The sequence below is a fragment of the Podarcis pityusensis genome (assembly GCF_964106645.2).
Source record: "Podarcis pityusensis genome assembly, chromosome: Z".
Taxonomy (NCBI): domain Eukaryota; kingdom Metazoa; phylum Chordata; class Lepidosauria; order Squamata; family Lacertidae; genus Podarcis; species Podarcis pityusensis.
Window position 1 is genome coordinate 17,089,403 of NC_138044.1, and position 27,018 is coordinate 17,116,420.

The 27,018-nt window shown below is 45.6% G+C and overlaps 1 protein-coding gene across 1 annotated transcript; it reads left to right on the plus strand.

The window, feature by feature from the left end:
• The first annotated feature begins 613 nt into the window (after positions 1-613).
• Positions 614-4,393, plus strand: LOC308468023 (ankyrin repeat and SOCS box protein 6-like). Its single transcript, XM_080989936.1, has 4 exons — positions 614-923; positions 2,083-2,191; positions 2,353-2,439; positions 3,262-4,393. Exons 1-4 carry the CDS (start codon positions 792-794, stop codon positions 3,939-3,941), a joined length of 1,008 nt encoding a protein of 335 aa, XP_080846062.1. The 5' UTR covers positions 614-791; the 3' UTR covers positions 3,942-4,393.
• The last annotated feature ends 22,625 nt before the right edge of the window (positions 4,394-27,018 follow it).

The following is a 27,018-nucleotide window of genomic DNA, read 5'->3' on the forward strand; positions in this document are numbered from 1 at the left end:
CCACCAGGGGGCAGACTTCCCCAGCGGAAAAGAAGATACTGTACAGTACAGTGGTACATCGGGTTACAGATGCTTCAGGATACAGACTCCGCTAACCCAGAAGTAGTACCTCGGGTTAAGAACTTTGCTTCAGGATGAGAACAGAAATCGTGCTCCGGCGGCCTGGCAGCAGCAGGAGGCCCCATTAGCTAAAGTGGTGCTTCAGGTTAAGAATAGTTTCAGGTTAAGAACAGACCTCCAGTACAAATTAAATACTTAACCTGAGGTACCACTGTACATCTATAGGCTCAGTTGACCTGGAATAATTATTTTTAATCCACTCTTTACAAACATTAAATGCATGCAGGCTTCAGCTCCATGGCTGGAATTGCAGCTGCTTAAGTCTTGCTTGATAGGGTTTTATCAGAGCTCCCACCATAAGTTATTTCAGTCCCAGCCTTGCAAATGTGTACCCCACCTTAAGCTCCTTGAAAATCAGAACAACATCCCTGAACGTGCAAGGGCTCAGTGTTTCCTAAAAACCAACAGCCAGTTAGCCTGCTAGGAGAGGCAGTCAGGCACAGTGGATAAGAGCTGTGGAACTAGAAAACCAGAGTTCCACATGCAACCACGTGAAGGTCCCTTGAGCGACAGTTGGGCCGGTCACTATCTCACCTGCAGCCTAGCCTACCTCGTAGGATTGTTGCGAGGGCATGGGAACCAGGTCACCTTGAGGTCCTTGGAAGAAAGGTAAGGATGTTTCAGTGTGACAAGTTAACAAATTGTGCCAAATTGGTGAAAAAAATAAATAAATGTGTGTTTCTGTGTTTTCAAAAGATCCAATCACTTATTATACATCTTTGCACATCGCCGTGATGCGGAACAAGCCGGACATGGTAGAGCTGTTGGTGCAGGAAGGTGCAGACATCAACCGGAGAGACAGGGTAAGCTGCTGCCATTTTTATTTCCATTATTAACATTTATGTCAAACCTTACACACACACACACACGAGGAACTCAGAGTGGTGCAGATGGTTCTCTCAACTCTGTGAGGTAGATCAGACTGAGAGACACAGTGACTGGCCAAAGGTTACACCCAGTTAGCTTCATGGCCGAGTGGGGATTTGAACCCTGGTCACTCCCAGCTCCTAGCGCAGCATGCTGACCAGTACACCATGCTGGCAATTATTCTTATCATGGATTTGGCTTCACAGCAGCCTGATCGCAAGCCATTTAAAACACAAGCATTAAAAAAATGGGTTTGAGATCAATTACAATTGCATCTCTTTAGGACCCACTTTATTCTTGCATCTTGAGTGTCTGGGCAGAGTAAAGAGGCGCATCTTTGGTGTATGACAGGAACCGTACAGGCAGCGACCATTTTACGCATGTCTGATTGGCACATGATCACGCTCGTCACTGCCGACCCAGAAGAGGCCCGAAAACAGGGCTGGGGCTCTGCCAACTCATAGAGGGGTCAGGAACACAACCCCCCACCCAAAATGGCCACCACCTGTGTAGTGAAAGGAGCAGGTGCACTAACAAAGGGAGAGGGAGATTGATAACAACATTGCAGGCTGGGGATGGAGTGGGATCCTGAGCCAAAATCCCCATCCCAAATATTGCTTCTTTGTTCATAGGATGCAATGTGCATGTAGGGTTTAAAACCTTATGCTCTTTTAAAAAGTTAGCTTTCAAAAGTTGCCACAAGGCTGTGAGTTGACTTTCTCCCCCTCCCCTTTCTAGAGAAAAGAACTTGTATGAAAAACAGGATAAGATAAGATACAGCTGGTCAAGAAAGCAGGGGTCAAGGCAGGGTCCAGGGTCCCAGATTTGGTCCTTGAGTGTTGCCTGGATGGAAACAAATCCTTCAGCTCTGCTCACGTCACTTGCTCGCCCGGTTGAAGGACACAGGTGTCCCAGTGCATGTAGAAACCAGCTGACCATATACATAGAGGGGAAATTCACATTCACTGTGCCAGCTGCTTTCTGCAGAAGAGGGACTGCAGCCCTCAAACTAGGAGAAATGCCATTCATCGCTGCTGCAGTAAAGGCATCAATAAAAGCAGCCAGTTATGTTTCCTCTATCCCATTCCTCCTTAGGTTCATGAAAGCAGCCCCTTAGATCTGGCTAGCGAAGAGCCAGAACGCCTCCCTTGCCTAAAGCGACTTTTGGAACTTGGAGCCGATGTCAATGCAGCTGATAAACATGGTCAGTTGCCTCCATCCTCCTGGGCTTGGCCTTTCCCCCTTTCCCTCCTTGGCTGCTGCTTGTGGGCATTTGGTTGGTCACTCGAGAACAGGAGCCTGGGCTTGATAGGCCTGATACCGACTCCTCTCACATTCTTTTGCTCTTTTTCCCTCCTTCCCCAGGAAAGACTGCTCTGCTGCATGCTCTAGCCAGCAGTGATGGGGTTCAGATCCACAATACGGAAAACATTCGTCTTTTGTTGGAAGGAGGTGAGCTTCCTCCACCCGCCCGCCCTACCAAGCCCTGCTGCTTCCTTTTCCAGGGGTCCAGATCCAGTGCAAAACTACCAGTGGTCTCAGAGCAGGAATGTGAACCAGGCTGGCACCCTCTTGCCAGCACACGGCATTCTCCCTAAAACGACCTGCCTGGGTGGGCTGGAATGATAAAAGTGCAAGCACTGATTAATCCAAATTTATTGTTACAAGATACATGATCTATATAGATAATGGATTACTTAGGCAAACAAGATATACCGGTATATGTATTTAAGAACATTATTCTTTATTTTAGGTTAATTGAAAGAAATACGAATAATCATGCATTGCCGCAATATATTCTCAACTTCAAATACAGTGGTACCCCAGGTTACAGACACTTCAGGTTACAGACTCTGCTAACCCAGAAATAGTACCTTGGGTTAAGAACAGAAATCGTGCAGCAGCAGCGCAGAGGCAGCTGGAGGCCCCATTAGCTAAAGTGGTGCTTCAGGTTAAGAACAGTTTCAGGTTAAGAACCGACCTCCAGAACGAATTAAGTTCATAACCAGAGGTACCACTGTACTTCCAGCACTATTCTAAACACGTTATTAAATGTCTTTGGGATTACTTTAAATAAGGGTTAAGATATATTTGTGATAGAGGGCCTTATATTTATTTTCTCTTTCTCTTCCTTAGTTTGGCTTTTATTATATTTTGTTGAATACTTTTAGTAAAAATTGATTGGGGAAAATAGGAAAACGGTGGTGGTGATGCCAAGGGTCACTGGAAAAAAAACATTAAACTGTCTGTTTCTTTATTGTTCCCGCCGATCAGGAGCCAATGTGAAGGCCACAACAAAAGATGGTGACAGCGTCTTCTCCTACATCATCTTCCTCCTTGGAGAGACAGTGGGAGGTGACGAAGAGGAGGTCCGGACCATCAAGAGCTTCTGCTTCCAGGTCACTCAGCTGCTGATGACCCATGGGGCCAACCCTAGTGCGTGCCCAACCTACGAGTCCCTCACGCACCTGTGCCTGAAGAACTTCCGGCTCCACTTTCCCCTCCTGCGCTTCCTCCTGGAGTTTGGGGCGTCATACAACTGCACCCTCCATGGGCCCTCCTGTTGGTCGGGCTTCAGTATTATCTTCGAGCAGCTGTGCTCCCTCTTGAGCGGGTCAGAGGACGACGCCTTCTGCGTCGACCTCTTTCAGAAGGCCGAGACGGTGCTGGAGCTCATGGCCTCAAGCTCCCAGACCATCAAGCTGCCCATCAACTTTGAGATCAACCTCAGCCACCTCAGCGGGTTCCATAGGAAGAGGATCTCAGACCTCTTCACCAGCCTGAAGCAGCTGGAACACTCTCCTCCTACCTTGAAGCAGTTGTGCCGGGTTTCCCTGCGGCAGCATCTCAGACCCTGGCCCATCGATGAAAAAGTCAAGGCCCTCCCGCTTCCCAACTTGTTGAAAAAATATCTCCGTATAGACCCGAGCAGCTCTGCGGAGGCGGCCGTCTGACTTCAAGGGTGGACCAAGAAGACTGATCTGCCAAGGGGGTGTTTCCAGCCTGAGGCCTTCAAGCCACACACACCAGTCAATTGTGGACACGGGTGTTGGTCACGCACAGGATGACATTTGCGGGATTGCCGCACAGGGTGTTACTGCACCATACTTATTCACACACATGGCCTTTTGCCCTGCAATGGACGAATGCATAAGACTTGGATGTTTCCAAATCTGCAGCTCAACTGCTGATTGTTCTGAAGGAGGGACAAGTCCATTTTCTGGACCTGGGTCATGAGTAAACTGAATTCTGCTCAGTGTCCGCAGAAGGTTGGAGGCCTCCATTTATCTGGAACAAGATTACCTCGCGACTTTTCTAAACAACTGTTCTGAGCAACCTGGCTTCTAACAGGGAGCAAATTGTCCATTCCTCTAGGTCATTAAACATGTGTTCTGCACCAGCAAAATGTTGTGCCTCTAGTGTCTTGCTTGGTTGTTTTCAAGTTGCTTTGGGTTGCCCTGGGTAACAGTGACTTGACAAATTTAATTAAAATAAAATAAAAGCAACAATAGGCCAAGTAGCAGGAAAAAGGGGTGGCAATAACATCTTCACGACATCCTATGCTTCATTGGGTGCTGCTTTTGCAAATGGGAAGTAGCTGTTTTCATACTTGTTGCCTTATTATTTAATGTGTATACTGCCCTTCACCCATAGGTCTCGGGGAGGTTCACAACATATTGCAGATTCTGTTTCTGTCCTTCAAAACAGAAGGTACCATTCCTCATGAGGCTTTCCTAAGCTAGGCCATGAGCCAAGGGCAGCCTTATCTAGTCCACACAGTGACTCAACCATTTTTGTGCGTTTTCAAAGGCAGTATGATGATAGAATCATAGAGTTGGAAGAGACCCCAAGGGCCATCGAGTCCAACCCCCTGCCAAGCAGGTTGATGGTTGTAAGCTGATACACAGTAAGGTTAAGTGTGAAGAACTTTTTTGACCCATTGGGCCAGATCCTTGATAAGTGGGAAGGCCACACCCCTGTCATTCATCTGACAGAGCAGAAATGAAGCAAGACTGATAGGGGAGGGGTCCACTTTACTAGTGTTTCCAGAGGGGAGCAAACTAGCAACGCAGCACCCTCCCCACGCCTTCCTGATGTCACCCAGCACTGTCAACTGGCTGACAGGTGGCCCTGCTTTGGGAGGAAAACGGCCTTGTTCCTCAGGAACCGTGATGACCATGAGCTCACCACCAATTGGGGAAAAATATCCACTGTTTCTAAGTAAAAGATAGACATCATTTCAGGGTGGCCCCTTGGTTCAGCTGTATTCCCCCCCCCCGCCCCGGAAAGCATTTAACCAAACGCACAGGCTACATTCACACCATACATTTTTTTAAAACCCAGTGACACTTTAAACAATCACAGCTTCCCCCAAAGAATCCTGGGAATCGTTTAGGAGACTGCAGTTCCCCTCAAGGCACTACAATTCCCAAAGTTCCCTAAGTAGGAGGGATTGTTAAACCACTCTGGTCTGCTCCACTGGCACTCTCCAGAGACCCCTCAACTGGGGTCTTATCAACAGTCATTTCATCTTTTGACAAAGGACAGAAGGTCCCACTCCATGGCTATATTGAGGGACCGGCTTCATTTGGCACCCCTGAGAAGTCATTCCAAGTGCTTTGGTAACTCCTCTGGGCTTTGATTTTTCCCTTCCTATCTGGTTCTTATAAGAACACTTACACTTTGCTTGCCTTCATCCCCACCCCCTTCCTTTTCCTCCTTGTGGGTCGCACCTGCAAATTTTGTATAGGAAGGAATTTGTTGACCTGACACCACGTACTCTGGGAGACTTTTCTGATGAAGTAGAGTGGTGAATAAAAACACTTCACAATAAAAAGCAAGAGCCTCAATGTTTCTCTATGGTTGTGAGTAATTTAGCAAAGAGTAATTTAGCATTTAGGTGAAAACTGGACGCCCAAATGGTGTATTGTGAGGGAGGGGTGACCTGGGTTCTAACTCCTTTGCGCTCCCCTTTTGAGCTGTTGTGTTCACCTTAATTTCCACACGGTAGCATATATGCAAATATGTGTTTTTTGCAAATTTAAAAGTGCCTAGCAGCACCCAATAATAATAATAATAAACCAGTATTTATTTCATAGAATTGTAAGTTGGAAGATGTCCCAAGGGGTCATTAGTCCAACCCCCTGCAATGCAGGAATCTTTTGCCCAACATGGGGCTTGAATCTATGACGCTGAGGTTAAGAGTCTCGCACTCTCGCAAAGTGAGCACTAAACATAAGAGCTTGCTGGATCAGACCAATGGCCCATCTACTCCAGCATCATTCTCACAGTAGCCAACCAGAAGCCCATTATGGGAAACCATAATGATACATGATCTATATAGATTACTTAGGCAAAGAAGATACAGTGGTACCTCTGGTTACGTACTTAATTTGTTCCGGAGGTCCGTTCTTAACCTGAAACTGTTCTTAACTTGAAGCAACCCTATAGCTAATGGGGCCTCCCGCTGCTGCCGCGCTGCCGGAGCACGATTTCTGTTCTCATCCTGAAGCAAAGTTGTTAACCCGAGGTATTATTTCTGGGTTACCGGAAACTGTAACCTGAAGCATATGTAACCTGAAGTGTATGTAACCCAAGGTACCACTGTATACCGGTATTTGTATTTAAGAACAGTATTCTTTATTTTAGATTAATTGAAGGAAATACGAATAATCATGCATTGCCGCAATATATTCTCAACTTCAAATACAGTGGTACCTCAGGTTACGGATGCTTCAGGTTACAGACTCCTCTAACCCAGAAATAGTATCTCGGGTTAAGAACTTTGCTTCAGGATGAGAACAGAAATCATGCTCCGGCAGCGCAGAGGCAGCAGGAGGCCCCATTAGCTAAAGTGGTGCTTCAGGTTAAGAGCAGTTTCAGGTTAAGAACGGACCTCCGGAACGAATTAAGTTCTTAACTCGAGGTACTACTGTACATCTATAGACTCAGTTGAACTGGAATAATTATTTTTAATCCGCTCTTTACAAACATTAAATGCATGCAGGCTTTAGCTCCATGGCTGGAGTTGCCGCTGCTTAAGTCTTGCTTGATAGGGTTTTATCAGAGCTCCTGCCGCAAGTTATTTCAGTGCCAGCCTTGCAAATCTGTAACACTAAAGTTGAATGGTCTCTTGGGGCACCTGCAGAGTGCTTTTTGTGGTCTGGGAAAGGGTTATGCCTCAGCTGCATGGACATGGCTCTGGAGTCTCCGTGTAGGGCTGGGAAGGATTCCCTGGGAAGCTGCTGCCTGTCAGTGTCAACAATGCTAAGCTTAGATAGAGTGATTTAATTCAATCCTTAGTGGAGACTAGACATTTGCTTTATTTATTGGCGGGATGTAGCATCTACTTTGCTTGCAGAAGGTTCCAGTTTCAATTTCCAACCTTAAAGGCTGAGACAGACCCCTTGTCTGCAACTCTGGAGAACAGCTGTCAGTCTGTGTAGGCCATGGGTAGGCACACTAAGGCCTGGGGGCTGGATCTGGCCCAATCGCCTTCTAAATTCAGCCTGCAGATGGTCCGGGAATCAGCATGAGTAGAATGTGTCCTTTTATTTAAAATGCATCTCTGGGTTATTTGTGGGGCGTAGGAATTCGTTCTCTTTTTTCTTTTCCAAAATATAGTCCGGCCCCCCACAAGGTCTAAGGGAGAGTGGACTGGCCCCCTGCTGAAGAAGTTTGCTGACCCCTGTAGGCAGTATTGAGCTAGATGGGCCAGCAGACTGCCTTGGTGCAAGACAGTTTCTTTGGTTCTCATTTATTCAAAACCATGAGAACTAGAATCGTGTGTGTGTTATTGGCAGCCAGGGTATCTCCAGGGTAGGTCTAAGAGTACCCTCTGGGAGGATGTCTAAAAATCTCTAAGGAGAGTCTGCTGGCTTCCAGGGAGTGTGTCCTAAATCTTTCCCTCTCTGCCTGGAAGTGAACCTGTTGGTTTAGATCTGACCCTCTGGAAAAGCAGAAATCAAATCTGCTTCATCATCTATGTGACAGACTTTATAATACTTGTAAATAATAATAATAATAATAATAATAATAATAATAATAATAATTTATTTATACCCCGCCCATCTGGCTGGATTTCCCCAGCCACTCTGGGCGGCTTCCAACAGAACACTAAAATACAATAACCTATTAAACATTAAAAGCTTCCCTAAACAGGGCTGCCTTCAGATGTCTCCTAAAAGTTTGGTACAGTCATACTTCGGGTTGAAGACGCTTCGAGTTGAGTGTGTTCGAGTTGCGCTCCTTGGCAACTCGGAAGTAACGGAGCGCTCAACCCGGAAGTAACGGCGCTCAAAATGACGTCACGCGCATGCGCAGAAGCAGCGAAAAGCAACGCGCGTGCACAGACACACCGTTGCTAATTATGTTTACTTCTAGATACGAACGGGTCTCCGAAACAGATCCCGTTCGTATCTAGAGGTACCACTGTAGTTGTTTTTCTCTTTGACATGTGGTGGGAGGGCTACCTGATTGTCTTGGGTTGCTCTACTTTGAGCAGGGCCAGGATTGGTGTTATATGCTCAAAGAGTCTTGTCCTGGTGAGCAACTCAGCCACTGAGTTCCGTACCAGTGGAAGTTTCCAAACCATCTTCAGAGTTGCAGTGATCTAACCTAGAGGTTACCAGAGCATAGGCAGCAGATGTTAGGCTATCCCTGTCCAGTTGGAGGCACAGGTGAGTCACCAGTCAAAACTGATGGAAGGCACTCCGGTCTAGGGAACTGCCCACTAAGAGTGCCTCCGTCTTATCGGGATTGAGTTTGTTGGCTCTCATCCAGTCCATTATCGAGGCAAGATAACTATGTATACGTTTAGTATTGCAGTTCTGTTTTTCAGTTGCATGATTGTGTATTTTTTATTTATGTTATTAATTGTCAACAGTTATAAAATTCTTATCAAATATTTGAAGGTTCTGTTGTCTGCAATAAAGCCATGATAATACTCAGCATTGCTGCTGCCTTCTGCCTTGGGGTTAGTTTTCTGGGGCCGGAGGAAATAGGTCGAGGGGCTTTTGAGTAATTTGAACCCATACCCCTAAGGCTGCTCAGAGAGGCAAACAGAACTTCAGGAAGGCATCAATCACACCCCAACTGCATTTCCCAGCCTCCCCCACAGCCCCATATTTATCTTTCTACTACATTCCTGACAACCGGATAGCTTTTCAGAGAAGTTTACTTAAGGCCTGGTCAGAAAAGTGCTGAGGGCACCATGGCAGGGCCTTTGAGCTCTCTCTCTCTCTCTGCTGAATGCAAAGAAAGTGAACTGTGAGGGAGCCACAATTTAGAGAATGGCCATAGCTCAGTGGCAGAGCATCTGCTTTGTGTGCAGAAGGTCGTAGGTTTAGTCCCCAGTGGCATCTCCAGGTAGGGTTAGGAATATCCCCTGCCTGAAACCCTGGAGAGCTGCTGCCAGTTGGTGTGGACAATGCTGAACTAGATGGACCAATAGTCTGGCTCAGTATATGGGACTTTCCAGTGTTCCTGTTTAATTCAGCCCTTTATTCAGAATGATGAATAATCTTGCTTTCTGTTTAGCGGAAGGGTCTTGGCTCTGTGGCCAAGCATCTACTTTGTGGTCAGAAGGTCCCAGGCTCAACCACCAATGGCATCTCCAGGTAGGGCTAGGAAAGACTTCTGTATGAAACAGTGGAAAGCCACTGCCAGTCAGTGTAGACAGTACTGAACAAGATGGAAGAACGTTGCCTCAGGAGAGGGAGGAAAATTCTCAGGGATGATTCACACCCTGGTCGGCGCTTTCTTGATCTCCTGCCCTCAGACAGAAGATATAGACTCATGATTAGTCGCACCAACAGGGTAAACAACAGCTTCTATCCATGGGCTGTTAGGCTGCTGAATGAAAAGATAACAACAGAGCAACTGACTTTTGAGTTTGGTGTGTGCGCCTCAGGAAACAAGGGGAAATAAGACTAAGAGAACTGAATGGGAGGTGCTCATGTAATCTAACTGTATACAAGTTGTACAAGTGACAATAAAGTATTTCAATTTCAATTATTTAATTCAGTCTCTTCTTCAGAACTATGAGGGCTAGTATCTTACTTTTTAGGAGAAGAGTAATCTCAATGGCAGTACACATGTTTTGCATGCAGAAGGTCTTAGGTTCAATCCCTGGCGTCTCCAGGCGGGGTTTAAGAGCCTGTTGGATCAGGCCAATGGCCTATCTAGTCCATCATCCTGTTCTCACAGTGGCCAACCAGATGCCCCAAAGGGAAGCCCACGAGCAGGACCTGAGCACAAGAGCCCTCTTCCCTCCTGTAGGTTCCAGCAACTGGTATCCAGAAACATTACTGCCACTGACCATGGAGGCAGAATGTTAAGTTGTGGGTGAACATATCAGATGACACAGCGATTCTTCAAACAGCTCTTGTTTATTCACAGGCCAGAACAGAACTGAACTGAAGGATTCAGTCAGCCTGCTTATATAGAGCTCCAGTACAGCGTAACCGTAACAACTTTCTAAAACTATCTAATCACTGAACGTCACTTTCGATCCCTTATTTGCATAACTATCTACAGTATCCCCCTGCTGGCCCAGGGTGAGAACTTCAGTACATAACACAGAACATGACCACTGTGCCAAGGGCATCCTGATCAAATTTGCAGATGACACCAAACTGGGAGGGGTGGCTAACACCCCAGAGGACAGGATCACACTTCAAAACGACCTTGACAGATTAGAGAACTGGGCAAAAACAAACAAGATGAATTTTAACAGGGAGAAATGTAAAGTATTGCACTTGGGCACAAAAAATTAGAGGCACAAATACAAGATGGGTGACACCTGGCTTGAGAGCAGTACATGTGAAAAGGATCTAGGAGTCTTGGTTGACCACAAACTTGACATGAGCCAACAGTGTGACGCGGCAGCTAAAAAAGCCAATGCAATTCTGGGCTGCATCAATAGGAGTATAGCATCTAGATCAAAGGAAGTAATAGTGCCACTGTATTCTGCTCTGGTCAGACCTCACCTGGAGTACTGTGTCCAGTTCTGGGCACCACAGTTCAAGAAGGACACTGACAAACTGGAACGTGTCCAGAGGAGGGCAACCAAAATGGTCAAAGGCCTGGAAACGATGCCTTATGAGGAATGGCTAAGGGAGCTGGGCATGTTTAGCCTGGAGAAGAGGAGGTTAAGGGGTGATATGATAGCCATGTTCAAATATATAAAAGGATGTCACATAGAGGAGGGAGAAAGGTTGTTTTCTGCTGCTCCAGAGAAGTGGACACGGAGCAATGGATCCAAACTACAAGAAAGAAGATTCCACCTAAACATTAGGAAGAACTTCCTGACAGTAAGAGCTGTTCGACAGTGGAATTTGCTGCCAAGGAGTGTGGTGGAGTCTCCTTCTTTGGAGGTCTTTAAGCAGAGGCTTGACAACCATATGTCAGGAGTGCTCTGATGGTGTTTCCTGCTTGGCAGGGGGTTGGACTCGATGGCCCTTGTGGTCTCTTCCAACTCTATGATTCTATGATTCTAGCCTCCTCTATGAATTTCTTCAATCCTCTTCTAAAGCTGCTCAAGCTGATGCCCATCACTGCATCCTAACATCCCTTGCCTGAAACCCCAGAGAGCTTCTGCCAGTCAGTGCAGGCAGCACTGAGCTAGATAGACCTAATGCTCTGACTATGTTCTCCCTAGCTTCTTCCCCTTGATGCGTGGACAGATTTAGGATCCCAGAAGAGGTGGGCTTGATCCTCCACAGCCTGGCCACTTTAGCTGATTCACCAACAGTGGGGTAGTTGAAGTTGGGGGTGGAGTGGGAAAGAAAAAAAACACCAACAACTGTGGGGCTAGTTGCTGGAGGGGCAGGGGCTGCATTTGGCCCTCAGACCAGAGGTTCCCTCCTGGTAAAGGGCCGATAATTTAGGTGCTCCTCTGTGGCATCAAATGGGGATTCAGACACTGCATTTAACTGCAGGGTGAGCGAAACAGCCAGAAAATAAATGGGGCCATGTAGAAGAATTTGAGCCTATTTCATTCACAGGTATATTTTTGAAAAGCCATTTCTGCACAGCTGTTAGAAAGATACAAGAGGCCCGTCATCCCTCTGGCTTTTCCACAGGCCCATTCAGGGGGGAAATTTGTTGGACCTATTCTCTACTGCTCAGACTTAGGCTGTTAAGAGCACAGGAGCCCTGCCAGGAAGAGAGCTGGCAGCAACACTGACTAATAGAGTAGGAGTCTCACTGGCTTCGCCTTTTTCTTTCCATCACAGACTTGGAATTTCCAGGCACTCCTATGTTTTGGACAGTGAAGCCAAGGGAGGGAACTTGATTGCCTCTTATTTCGTTTGCTCCCTTTCTGCAGTCAAACGGGTTGGTTTTATTCTTTAGACTCAGGCAAATTCCCAGTGGGCAAGAGGGCAGAAATGGAAGAGTTCTGAGTGATTCAGCATTATTCTGAAAATGCTGTTGTGAAATCTTTCCTTCCGTGTCCAAGGCAAGAGGAAAAGAGGAGGACCAATAGCTCAGTGGTTAGAGCATTTGCTTCCTTCCTTTGGGTTTAATCCCCAATGGCATCCCCAGGTAGCAGAGCCGTTCTTAGGGGTTGGTGAAACCGGACCCTGCAGGGGGCACAGGGCCACCACCACAACCCGCAAAAATCACCTGTCCTATCAGACTATATGAGTGGCAATGTGCCACTGTTGTTGCAGCTTCTCAATATTCCAGCACACATCAGCACAAAGGTGTGCATTTTTTTTGGCTTACCTCCTCGCCTTGCCCTCACACTGGATGCTTTAAGTACTTAATAATAATAATAATAAAATAAAAATTTATTTATATCCCCAGCCAAAGCCAGGCTCAGAGCGGCTAACAACAGTAAAATAATACCCTTAAAGGTAAAGGGACCCCTGACCGTTAAGTCCAGTTGCGGACGACTCTGGGGTTGTGGTGCTCATCTCATTTTACTGGCTGAGGGAGCTGGTGTTTGTCCGCAGACAGCTTCTGGGTTGTGTGGCCAGCATGACTAAGCCACTTCTGGCGAACCAGAGCAGCACACGGAAATGCCATTTACCTTCCTGCCGGAGTGGTACCTATTTATCTACTTGCACTTTGACGTGCTTTCGAACTGCTAGGTTGGCAGGACTGGGACCAAGCAACGGGAGCTCACCCCATCGCGGGGATTTGAACTACTGACCTTCTGATCGGCAAGCCTTAGGCTCAGTGGTTTAGACCACAGCGCCACTCGTGTCCCACCTTCAAGTACTTAAGTCATGTAAAATGTAGGAATTTCTAATGCCACTATTGTAGTAAATCAGTTTTTTTTTGGGGGGGGGGGCGAGACAGTTCCTTGCCAAGGGTGAAAGGAAGCCAGGATACACCTGTGCCAGGTAGAGCCAGGAAAGATTCCTTATTTGAAATCCTGAAGAGCAGCTGCCAGTCAGTGTTGATAACATTGAACTAGAGGGACCAAATGATCTCGCTCAGTATAAGGCAGCTTCTTGTTTAGGCCATCGCTTTATTTAGAGACATGAGGACTGGAACCTTAATTTATTTGGGAGAAAGGGCCATAGCCAGTTGCTGGGAATCACAAATGGGGAGAGTATTGCTGTAGCATTTGGGTCGTGCTTGGGGGCTTCCCATAGGGCATTGTGAGAAAGTTCCATTGACTCTAATAGATTGACACACGAGTAAGCATGCTCCAGTTCTTGCACGGCATTATTCTGTGCTTGATTTCACACTGCATGCCTTCTTTTCTATCAGGGATGAGAATTGGGGGTTATACCAAAGAAGTGATGTGTAGGGATTCTTGTATGTTTTTAAGGGAGAAGGATTCAGCTAGATAGGGTTGGCTCGATATAGATGTTCCAGAATGGACCGGAAAGGTATACAGCTTTATTCCGGTATAACATTCTCGCAAACAAGTAGCGCAGGAGAGGATCAGAATTTTCCTCTTCTTCCCTTTTTTCCACAACGAACAGGATGACCTCACAAACTGAAGTAACAGCAATGGAATGAAATTCAACAGTCCAATGTGAAAGGTCAGGCGTTTAAGGGCCAGCAATGAAAGCATTTTTATTAACGGCTGGGGACTCAGCGTATGGGAAACAGGGGAGGGGGGGCCGATCATCAGGAAGATTGCAGCTGATCCCAGGAAGACATGTGAACTTCCTGCCAAGAAGGCAAATGCAATTGTTGGATGCAGTCAGTGGTGGGGGCACTCAGAGAGACAGGGGGGTGTTGAGAGAATCAGAACATGCCATAGTGGCCTAATCTCCGTCCCAGAGAGTGTTCTAGTATGAATTTGTGTAAGCCAGCTCATACTCTCCAACATTTCTCCAATGAAAATAGGGACGTTCTATTCCAGGCACGTCCAACTCCCAAGAGACTGTGATGTACTCCCATTATAAAAATACTGGCTGTGATCTACCCATTGTTATTGACAGGCAAAATTGTTGAGCTCTTTGGGGGGGAGCCAAAGCTTTTTCTGGGGGTGGGGGAGAGAGATCTACCGTGATCTACCACAGATGTCCAGTGATCTACCGGTAGTTCATGATCTACCTGTTGGACATGCCCGTATTCAATAGTAGCAGTAGTAGTTTTATTTATACCCTGTCCATTTGACTTGGTTGCCTCAGCCACTCTGGGCAGCTTCCTGCATACATAAAAGCATAATACAGTGGACGCTCGGGTTGTGAACGTGATCCATGCGGGATGCATGTTCGCAACCTGCAGTGGCACGTCTGCGCATGCGCGGGTTGCGATTTGGTGCTTCTGCAGATGCACAAAGCACGATTTAGCACTTTTCTACATGCGTGACTGCCGAAACCCGGATGTAACCCATTCCGGTACTTCTGGGTTTCGGCGGGTCTGTATCCCGAAAAAACGCAACCTGAATCGTCTGTAACCCGAGGTATGACCGTAAAACATTAAACATTAAACAACTTCCCTATACAGGGCTGTCCTCAGATGTCCTCTAAAGGATGTATAGTTACTTATCTCCTTGGCTCGGGGGGGGTTACATAACTCCATACCCTCCAGCATTTCTCAGATGAAAATAGAGACATCCTAAGGAAAAGCAGGACATTTCCGGATCAAAGCAGAAACTGTATAGTTTCTGTAAATCCACAACTGTCCCTGGAAAATTGGGACAATTGGCAGCTGTGGGGCCTCCCCTGTCTCTGGTGTCATGGTGGAGCCATTTAGGTGCTAAGATGCAGGATGAGAGCTAAGCTGAAAGAAAATTAGGGGAAGCAATGGCTAGATGGGCTTTCTTCATGATAATACCTAGGGTGGTCGCTGGGGTACAACTGCCCTGTGTTAGTATTAATAATGAAATGAGTCTTGGTGGACTTGGTAGGGTGAAAGCAAGCCCAACAGTCAGTGGTGCAGACCCTCCAAGTGCCCCTATTTTCCAGGGATGTCCCTGATTTAGAGAAGCCTTCCCGGTTTCTGATTTGATCCCAAAATGTCCCAGTTTTCCTTAGGATGTCCCTATTTTCACTGGAGAAATGTTGGAGGGTATGGAGTTATCCAACCTCTGAGCCGTCTGAAGGTAATCCTGCATAGGGGAGTCTCTCCCCCCCCCCCCAATGTTTAATGTTTTGTTATGTTTTTATATATGTCGGAAGCTGCCCAGAGTGGCTGGTGCAACCCAGTAAGATGTGTGGGGTATAAATAGTAGAATCATTCTGGAATGGGACATCCCTATTTTCATCGGAGAAATGTTGGAGGGTGTGGTGACGCAAGAGAGCCAATGACAGGGAGAGCTGACTCATTTTAGCTTTGTCATTGCTGACATCCCTGAAGGAATAAATTAATGTTGGAAACATGCTCATTTGTCACCTTGATTGTGATTACAGGACCATACCATAAGAAATGGGGTTTGGGGAGGGCAGGGTGTCAGGTTGGCATCTGTTGTTATAGAAAGTATTGGTTTAAACTGTAGAGATCTTTTCTATTCTATGATTTCAAGAAGGTTCTGGAAGCTTCTCTGTGTGAAAAAAGCTGGTGCAAGCTGGAAGTTTCAAGCTAACCAGCAAGCTTCAAAGAAGCTGAACAGCCGGTTCAAACTGGTTCTGTTATCTTTTTCTGTCTGGGTCATGCTGACTATAATAATAGGCCAGAAGGAGCCTGAGTTTGACTTTCTGTCTCTCTTCTGGTGTGGTGTTTTGTACATAATATGCTTAAGTGTCAAGGTTTTATTTATTTATTTATTTTAATGATATTTATTAAAATGTCACAAGAAAAAGATCACATTAATAAGAAAATTAATAATAAAAAGAAAAATACAAAATACAAAGTACAAAAAAAGAAAAAGAAAAAACAGTTAAAAACAATTCCATCTTTTCATCATTTCTTTTACGTTTACTTGTTTCCCGGACCTCCTCATACCTCCCTCTTTTGTATTCCAATTCAGTTTGTTAGTCCAGCAATTCCTTTCCCTCCTTTTTAATCCTGATCTTTAATCTTGATGTATTATAACATTAAATTTTTACCTATTAAAAACCAATTTTTCCAATTCTTTTAACCATTACTGCTAGAAACCGCTTAACTTCAATCCGTCGTCATTCTAACATTCATTAATTTTACAATATTTCTGTAAGTAGTCTTTAAATTTCTTCCAATCTTCTTTCACCGACTCTTCTCCCTGGTCTCGGATTCTGCCAGTCATTTTCGCCAATTCCATATAGTCCATCATTTTCATCTGCCATTCCTCCAGTGTGGGTAGATCTTGTGTCTTCCAATACTTTGCAATAAGTATTCTTGCTGCTGTTGTAGCATACATAAAGAAAGTTCTGTCCTTCTTTAACACCGATTGGTCGACTATGCCCAGGAGAAAGGCCTCTGGTTTCTTCAAGAAGGTATATTTGAATACCTTTTTTAATTCATTATAAATCATCTCCCAGAAAACCTTAATCCTTGGGCACGTCCACCAAAGGTGAAAAAATGTACCTTCAGTTTCTTTACATTTCCAACATTTATTATCGGGCAGATGGTAGATTTTTGCAAGCTTGACTGGGGTTATGTACCACCTGTATATCATTTTCATAATATTCTCTCTTAGGGCATTACATGCCGTAAACTTCATACCTGTGGTCCATAACTGTTCCCAGTCAGCAAACATGATGTTATGTCCAACATCTTGTGCCCATTTAATCATAGGAGATTTCACCGTTTCATCCTGAGTATTCCATTTCAGCAGCAAGTTATACATTCTTGACAAATTCTTAGTTTTGGGTTCTAACAGTTCTGTTTCTAATTTTGATTTTTCCACCTGGAAGCCAATTTTCTTATCCAAATTGTATGCCTCCGTTATCTGATAATAATGAAGCCAGTCTCGCACTTTATTTTTTAGTTTTTCAAAACTCTGCAGTTTCAATCTATCTCCATCTTGTTCTAAAATTTCCCAATATTTCGGCCATTTGACCTCCATATTGAGCTTTTTCAGGGCTTTCGCTTCCATCGGTGACAGCCACCTTGGGGTTTTATTTTCCAATAAGTCCTTATATCTTATCCAAACATTAAACAAAGCTTTCCTGACAATATGGATGTGAGGGCGATCTGGCTGCGACATCTGTCACCCCATTGATCGCCAGGGTTGATTCGGCTGATCTGGCTGGCTAGGCAGGTGTCCCCTTCCTCCCTCACCGCTCCATGTGCGTCCCTCCCGAAGCTACGCGCTCGGTGGAAGAGGACGACCATCCCAGATAGAAGGAGTGTACCGTTCTTCGGTCAAGGGTATACGATAGCTGTGCTCCCCTGCTAGAACCTCCAAACAAGCTCAAGGTCCAAGTGTTAAGGTTTTAGTCTTAGTGTTAAGTTTAAGTATGCTGCAACTGGATTTCTTATGGACTGTGCCAATCCTGAAGAATATGGGTTTGTGATCATTATGCTTATTTGCCTACTGGATCAGGCTGATTGCCTCCCAAGTTAACCTGCATTGTGGTTAAGTTTTTTCTCTGCTAACTATACTTTGGGATCTGCTCTGGATCAATATGGGTTAACCCTTTCCTCCCAGGCTGGGAAGTGCTCCCTTCTAAAGCCGTTATTAACTTTCTAGGAGTGAAATCTTCCATTGGTCATTAGTGCAAATGTCAATTTAGGTTTCTCTCCATTTTTCAGTTTTCCAGTCTTAAATTCAGCTCTCCACATTCCCACAGTGCTTGCCCTTTTTGTTGTTGCCAGCATTTCAGCACAAATTTCTCCTCACATGCACATACTTGCATCTATTTTTTTGCCTGATACTGTAGACAGTATTTTTGCAAATAATTTCCCCCCTAATGTAATGGATTTTTGGTGTGTTGTTTTCATATATATATATATATATATATATATGCATGTTTAGGCATACCTTTCTCCTAACATATACATTTTTATACACTTGGCTGGTGAACTGCCTTGAAAAATTCGGCTCCCTCAAAGGAGGTAGCTTCAGGAAGCTCAAATGTGAGCAGAATTGAACTTCTCTCTCCCCCCCCCCCCACATCCCTAAAGGTAAAGGTACCTCTGACCGTTAGGTCCAGTCGTGGCCGACTCTGGGGTTGCGGCACTCATCTGACTTTATTGGCCGAGGGAGCCGGCGTACAGCTTCCGGGTCAAGTGGCCAGCATGACTAAGCTGCTTCTGGTGGACCAGAGCAGCGCACGGAAATGCCTTTACCTTCCCGCCGGAGTGATACCTATTTATCTACTTACACTTTGATGTGCTTTCGAACTGCTAGGTTGGCAGGAGCAGGGTCCGAGCAACGGGAACTCACCCCGTCGTAGGGATTCAAACCGCCAACCTTCTGATCAGCAAGCCCTAGGGGCCACCTGTGTCCCTTCCCCCATCCCTAGTCATCAGATACGGTATATCATTTGATGATAGGGGAGAGGTGACAACACCTCCCCCACCCTCTACATGGAGCAGTTGATGATCAAAGGATTTGTGCACCTGTGTGCTTCTGTGTGGAAATAGGCCTGAGTGAAGTGTAGGCCAAAACTGCTTCTGAACGCCAGTGTTGAGAACCACAGAAGGGGAGAGGGCTTATGAGTTCAATTCCTGCTTGCAGGTTTCCCAAAATGCACATCTTTTTGGCCACCGAGAGAGCAGGATGCTGCACTTATATGGGCACCTGTTGCCCTGATTCTGCAGGATCTCCTGATGTTCTTTTCTGTGTGATATGTATGTGCACTGTATTTCAGAAACAAGCATCATTTTCATGGAATGCCCTTTTTTAAAAAAAGGAAATGAAATGATGGATGTCTGTCTTTAGGGACCCATGTATTTCCATGCCATGCCCCCCACCCCAGGAAATGTACTCTGAATTCCAGAGTGAAACAAGAAGGGCATTATCATGCAGAATAACCCAGCTCACCTTACAAATGCAGAAAAGGGGGGGCAGAAAGGGCTGGGCAGGAGGTTACTATCCTGATCCTATCAGCTTTTTCTGGCCCCAGGCAGGAATTGCAGACTTGAAGACAGTTTGGGCCTGAGTAAAATGCATTTTGGCGATCCATCAGGGAGGCAGAGAGAGAGAGAGAACGAAAAGAGAGGGCATTTTAGGAAGAGAGCCAGGGAAATTTGATCATTAAGAAACCCCTCCTGGCTGTCTGGGGAAATTTAATTAAATCACTGGAAGGCTCGCACACAAGAGCACACATCTGGATCCAATATGTCCCGCTTTGATACACTCTCTCTCTCTCTCCCCACACCCCATATCGTTGTTGAAGGGGGAATCGAGGAGGGACAGAGGACGTGGTGGGGCGAGGAAAACAGCAGAACCACAGAACCGTGGCAAAGAAAGAGAAAAAAAGAATTGCGGGTGGGGAGGGGAGGGTACAAGGAATGTGTGTGCAGAGAAGACAGTGGAGCCATTTTATTTATTTATTTATTTTTGCAAAGGACACATAGTTTGGCTAACGGAGAGACGAGGAGCTCAACCAAGGTAGAAACCATAGGAATCTGCACTGCACTCAGTCCAACTATTGAGCCATCTAGCTCAGTATTGTCTACCCTGACTGGCAGGAATGGCTCGCCAGGGTTTCAGGCAGGGGCTATTCCAGGCTTTACCTGGAATGGAACCTTTGCCTGGAATGGGTCCTTCTGTGCTCTATCACTGAGCTATGGCTCTCCCCCTTTCAGTAAAGCAAGATTCTAGTCCTAATGGTCCTTAATAATAAAATAAAAGTAATTTATTTAATTTATAAACTTTATCAAAAGTTCCCAGGGCATGTGTTAGAAACACATTACGAAACATCAATGATAAAAACGTAAGAAAAACATAGTAAGACATGTACTGGCATGCAGCGTGATTGTAAAATAATCATAATAGAAGTCCTCTCCTCCACACTTTCACAGGCCATAGATTATTTAACAGCCATAGACCTGGGTAAGGAGGAATGTTTTTGCTTGGCATCTAAAGACATGTAATGATGGAGCCAGGTGAGCCTCGCTGGGGAAAACATTCCACAATCAGGGAGCCACCACAGAAAAGCATTGTTCTCTTATTGCCACCCTCCGAACCTCTTGGGGAGGTGGGACACAGAGAAGGGCCTCAGGTGACATCATCAGGCTCATCCCCAGGGTCTCAGGTTGCTTCTGACTTGGCAACCTGAAATCCTGGCCCTGAAATCTCCGGGTCTGGGGTGCTTCTGACCTGGAAGCCTTAGCCTGGATATATAAATAGTGTGATGCAAAAGCAAGCCCCAAGCACTGTGATGCAGCGGCGTAGCGTGGGTTGTCAGCACCCGGGGCAAGGCAAGTAATTTGACCCCCTAACCCGGGGCAAGGCAAGTAATTTGCACCCCCTAACCCGGGGCAAGGCAAGTAATTTGCGCCCCCAACCCCTAACCTGCCGCCGCTGCCAGCTTCTTCTTGCTGCTGCCTGGTCTGGTCTGGTGTGGTTCTCTCCCGCGCTCAGCGCTGTGCTGGGCGGCCGCTGCACTGTCCCTCCCCCAGATAGTCCCTCGCTCTCTCTCCGCACCACACGCCTGGCACCCACCCCCTCCACAGTGGGCGGCGACCCAGCGGCTCGGATTGGATTCGCACAGCCAGCACTGCAGTGAGAGAGAGTGAGTGAGCCAGGTAGGGGCAGAGAGCTGCGAGTGCGAGCGTGCCCCCCCCAGATGTTGCGCCCGGTGCGGCCGCCCCCCCTGCACCCCCCACGCTACGCCACTGCTGTGATGCAAAAATATTATGGTCTGTGTCCACTGCTTCCTCCTGCCCTCTTTTGGACAGAAATGCCATTTGTCTGACATTCAGAATCACAAGCGAGCCTTCCTTCCAAATATAGGATTCTGTGACCAGATTTTTCCTTTCATCATTGGCTCCATGGCACTCCACCCATCAGGAAGCCCTCCTCTCATTCCCTGGAAGAAAACATCCTGAGATGGGCGAGGCTAGCCTAAGCTTCTCTTGCAGCAACACACGCACACACACACACACACACACACACACACACCCTCCAAAAGAGAACTGTCTTAGAACACCTTGAAAGGCAATCAGATTGAGATCCTGCCACATGAAGTCTGATGTATGTCACATGGAGACTTGCTCTTATTTTCAGAAGAAAACAGCATTCTTCTGTCCTCTGCCTTCCCATCAATCTTGCGGCTTCCACATATCCTGCAAATATCTGTGTTTTCTCACTTAAGTTGCCCCATTTCCAAAAACAACCACAATTCTCTCCCTCCCTGGCAGATACAGTGCTAGGGAATGATAAGGCATGAGAAAATGTGTCTATTTTAGTTCCAAAGAAGGTGTCAGATAGGAATGGGCAATTCTGACAATTTCGGCTTCACTCAGCTTCTCATTTTCCCCACCTTAAGATCAGGTCTCCACCTGAACTCCAAATCAATTTGCGCATTATCTTCATGGAAATTGATCAGCGTTTTAATGCTAATGTTTCTCACTATTCACATTTTTATATGCAATTTTGCAAGTGGTTCTCTCTAATATAATGTACTTTTGTATATTATTCTGCCCTAATCACATGCATTTTATGTGCACTTTGCCTAGAGCTGATTGCAGTTCAGCAGCATATGAATTGTTTCTTTTTAAAAAAATACATTTTGAGGGGGATAAATATTACATGGTTGCAGAACTGCATTGCAAAATTCAGAAAAACACAAATTCTGAAGGATCACCCGTGTTTTGGTTTGCAGAGGGTCCAATGAAACCCTACTTGCAGTAGAAATTATGGGCCTAAATGAATCATGTCCATTGATTTCAATGGGTCTGACCAGAGTAGCATTGGCTACAATCCATGTTTTCTTAGGAAGCACATATTAGGTTGGTTTTGCCTAGAAATCAAACCCCTAAAAGGTGCAATTAAAAACAGCCCCAATCAGACAAGGTGATGGTGAGCCTTTTAGGATTGTTTTTTAAAAGTGGGGGACTGGAAAAGAAGGAAGGAAGGAAGGAAGGAAGGAAGGAAGGAAGGAAGGAAGGAAGGCATGTCTGGTGCCTTCAGAATGCCACATTTTGCAAGCAGGGTTCAAGAGCATGCTAGGGATTTGTGTGCTTTTGACATCTACTGCAACAGATCCACTTGGAAAAGCAGAGCTAAGGAAGGCGATGGGCAGAGATGAGCAGAAAAGTGAGGGATAGTTAACAGGAAGACGTACTGTATATACAATGCGTAAGCAAATCAAAATGTATGATACTTTTCATATAACCTCCGGACAAACAAATAAGGATGCTCCACAGGCACATACCTCCACATGTGGTGGGAATGTCCCCAAATCCAACTCTTCTGGACATCAGTCATACAAGAAATATACAAAATAAGTAAGCAAGTACTGTATTAGAAGTCAACGCCGGAACTGGCCCTACTGAACGTCTTCCAAGATAATAATGTTCACTCACATCATAAAGCGCTCATAACCCACCTACTCTCAGCAGCCAAAGGCATCATAGCCAGGCACTGGAGAGACCTGTCAGGAGTAAGCATGGACCAATGGTATAAAATAGTATGGGAAACAGCCTTATTAGAAAAACTAACCAATAAACTGAAACAGAAGAAGACGCCTTCACCCCAGTGTGGTTCCCCTTTATCACATACACAGCCAAACAAGAAAACAACAAGAATCCTCTGACAGCATACGAATCAATCTGGCTAATCTGATTCAAACACACACATACACACACACACACACACACACACACACACACACACACACAGCACTCACACACAAAAACAAATTTCACTACAGCCAACCAAAGTCATCCAACCACACCCTAGGCCACTCCCAGCCTCTCTCACCACCAAGGTAACACAACAAGCGAATAGTAAGAGAACCCACACAAGTGACGCTGACACAAAATCCCACACATACACTAAGTAGAAGAACAGAAGCATTGCCAGCCCACCCCACTCACCATTCCTCTTTCCCCCTCTTTTCTTCCTTACCTAACACTGTATGCAACACTAATATCTCACAACAAATGAAACTGATCTGTAGAAAGCACAGCTTGAAAAAAGAGACAGTGCACATATTTTGGTAAAGTAAGAAATCTTTAATAAAAACATATATTTTTTAAAAATAAGGATGCTCAATAAAGACCAGGTGGGATCTAACCACCACTTAAAAGGTAAAGGGACCCCTGACCATTAGGTCCAGTCGTGACTGACTCTGGGATTGCGGCGCTCATCTCGCTTTGTTGGCCGAGGGAGCCGGCGTACAGCTTCCAGGTCATGTGGCCAGCATGATTAAGCCGCTTCTGGCGAACCAGAGCCGGTCACGGAAACGCCATTTACCTTCCCACCAGAGCGGTACCTATTTATCTACAGTGGTACCTCGGATTACATACGCTTCAGGTTACATACACTTCAGGTTACAGGCTCCGCTAACCCAGAAATAGTACCTTGGGTTAAGAACTTTGCTTCAGGATGAGAACAGAAATTGTGCTCCGGCAGCGCGGCAGCAGCAGGAGGCCGCGTTAGCTAAAGTGGTGCTTCAGGTTAAGAACAGTTTCAGGTTAAGAACAGACTTCTGGAATGAATTAAGTACCGGTACTTAACCTGAGGTACTACTGTACTTTCACTTTGACGTGCTTTTGAACTGCTAGGTTGGCAGGAGAGGGACCGAGCAACGGGAGCTCACCCCGTCGCGGGGATTCAAACCGCCAACCTTCTGATTGGCAAGTCCTAGGCTCTGTGGTTTAACCCACAGCGCCACCCACGTCCCAACCACCACTTATCAATGGCTAATAGCCATGATAGCTATGTCCTGCCTCCATGGTCAAAGGCAGTAAATGTTTCTGAATACCAGTTGCTGGAAACCACTGGAGGGGAGAGGGCTGTTGTACTCAAATCCTGTTTGTGGGATTCTCACAACAGGCATCTGGTTGGCCACTGTGAGGATAGGAGGCTGGGCTAGATGGGCCTGCTTTGGCTGATCCAGCAGCCAGGCTCTTCTGATGTTTTTAATGACTAAATGGATATCTTCGTTTGGTCCAGCAGAAGAATAAGAGCCTTGGGCTAGACCAATGCCCTCCATATAACCAGTGTGTTCCTCGGGATTTAAGATGTGAATCCCTGTTTGAAAGGGCTGCCCCACCTCGTCTGGTTCCAGTGCTCCAAAGCAACAGGAGAAAGTAATTCAGCCAGAGCAGGAGATCAAAACGAGGCATGAGGAAAAACTATGCCCTGCTGAGAAAATGTAACATTTCCTTTTTTGATGTTTGGGCTACTGTAGCACTGTGGGGTGCCCTGTGAGCAGAAATGGGGTTCAAGGAGGTTTGCCGCTTTTGCTTTCTTTGAAAGTGGAAGGAAGGAACAATTATCTACTTCTGCTTGGAAAAAGACAGAGAGAACGAAAGATGTTAATAAATCAAAACAAAGCCTCTGTCAACTAGTGATAGATTAATGCTAGAAGAATATTATGGGTCTTTGACCTGTTGGGTTGTACTCAACTAAATTGCACTCAGAGCAGACCCAATTCAATTAACACACCTAAATGAGTCATGCCCATGAATTTCACTGGATCTGTTCTGGGGAGGACTAACATTGGAGGCAGCCCATTGAAAGCAATGGAAATAACTCACTCTCAGTAGAACTAACTTTCAGTGCATCTTGTTGTTGTTGTTGTTGTTGTTGCTGCTGCTGTTGTTTCATTTCCTTTTCTCTCCATTTAAACCCTCAAGGATTTAGTAAAATTCATGCAAGGTCACAGTGTGACCCCTGGTTCTGGATTTCAAAGAAGTCAGCCCAGGACAGGAACAAAATCTATTTTATTTTTTCCTCTCCAGAAGTGTATGATATTATGGTTTCACACGAGGGCAGTGATCTCCAGTCTTCTCCACATCCTCATTGTTCTCAAAACAGTTGGAAAAGGAAAAGGAGTCACCCGTCTTATAAATGGCTTTGCTTTACTCCTAGTGTAAATAAAGCAAATTTATTGGTTTGACCTCCTGGATCATTGCCCGTAAAGGGAGAACCTCCAGAAAATGAAACAGAAAAAGTCAAAAGTTCAACTGGCTCAAGACTGATGGAGCGGCGGGGGGAGACGGGATGGACACCAAGTGGGAGAGGCAAAGTCAAAGAAAGGAAACCCAGGTTACACTTCTTGAGAGAAGAAAAAGACAGTGGCCCCACCAGGAAACCAGAACTGAAGTGTTCATGAAAATGCAGAGAAGATAATAAAATAATAGAATCATGGAACTGTAGAGTTGGAAGGGACAGCAAGAATCATCCACCCCAACTGCAGGACTCTCAACTGGACCATCAGTGACAGATATCTATCCAACCTCTGCTTAAAAACCTCCAAGGAAGGAGAGTCCATTACCTCCTGTGGGAGTCTATTCCACTGCTCTTACTCTCAGAAGGTTCTTAATGCTGAAGAAGACAGAACTGGGATTCAATATGACATTTGCAGATTGGAAAACTGGGCCCCAAACTAACAAAATGAATAACCAACAGGGATAAATGTAAGGTTCTGCACTTAGGCAGGAAGAACAAGATAAACAAATATGAGATGGGGGATACGTGGCTTGCCAGTAATATATGTGAAAAGGATCAAGGGGTCTTAGTAGACCAAAAGCTTAACAAGAGTTAATACTGTGATGTAGCCGCAAAAAAAGCTAATGCTCTTTTAGGCTGCATTAAGAAATGTATAGTGTCCAGATTAAGGGAAGTAGTAGTACCACTCTATTCTGACTTCATCAAACAGTTAGAGCACCACAGGCTACCTTGTCTTAGGGTTCTGCCAAACAAGAACTCAAGAATAGACCTGTTGAAATTGATGGACATTGATGGACTGACTTCTCTTGAGCAGGAAAATGATTGCCCGCCCCCCAAAGACTGGCGTTTCTTTGCAGGCATATTCTGCAAGAGGTCATAGATGCAATCAAAGCGCACTATTTATTATATGGAAAGAATAGTCAATGCTGAATCTGCCACAGGATCTCGCTTCCTCTGCTCTGGTGATTGCTGGTATTTATGGATTGCTCACACATCATTTTACTTGGGCCTCATCTGTACTATACATTTAAAGCAGTATCATGCCACTTTAAACAGTCATAGCTTCCCCCCAAGAATTATGGGAATTGTAGTTTGTTTGAAGTGTTGAGAGATGTTAGGAGACCCCTTTTTCCTACTCTCAGAACTATGATTCCCAGAGTTCCTTGGGAAGAGGGATTGATTGTTGAACCACTCTGGGTATTGTAGCTCTGAGAGGGGAAAGGGGGGTGTCTTCTGGGTTAGAGTCTTGGGCGAGGACAATGGTGACCTAGTGCAGATCCTTGGGCTCCATTGGAAGGAAGGACAGGATATTATTTTAATAAATAAAATGTAATAAATAAACTCCTCCCTCTGCCAGGAACCTTACCGGGTGACCTTGGGCCAGTTACTCTTTCAGCCTACCCAACCTTTCGGGATCATTTTGTGAGAATAAAATGGCAGGGAATTGCATGTGCAACCTTGAGGAAAGGTGGAATATGATCCAAGAAAAATTAAGAAATATCACATTTAGGCTTGTCGTTAACCCCACATTCATTCTCTTTCTCTCTGTGTTATAATCTGTACATTCTACTTTTAATCAATTAATCATCCTGATGATCGAATAAATCTAAGCATTCTAGTTT

What these genes read in the sequence shown, in the direction of transcription:
- LOC308468023 (XM_080989936.1), top strand. Translation starts at nt 792, where the DNA reads ATGTGTGTTTCTGTGTTTTCAAAAGATCCAATCACTTATTATACATCT. An exon ending in CAATGCAGCTGATAAACATG is followed by an intron (nt 2,192 to 2,352) that starts GTCAGTTGCCTC and finishes CTCCTTCCCCAG; the next exon opens with GAAAGACTGCTCTGCTGCAT. An exon ending in TCGTCTTTTGTTGGAAGGAG is followed by an intron (nt 2,440 to 3,261) that starts GTGAGCTTCCTC and finishes CCCGCCGATCAG; the next exon opens with GAGCCAATGTGAAGGCCACA.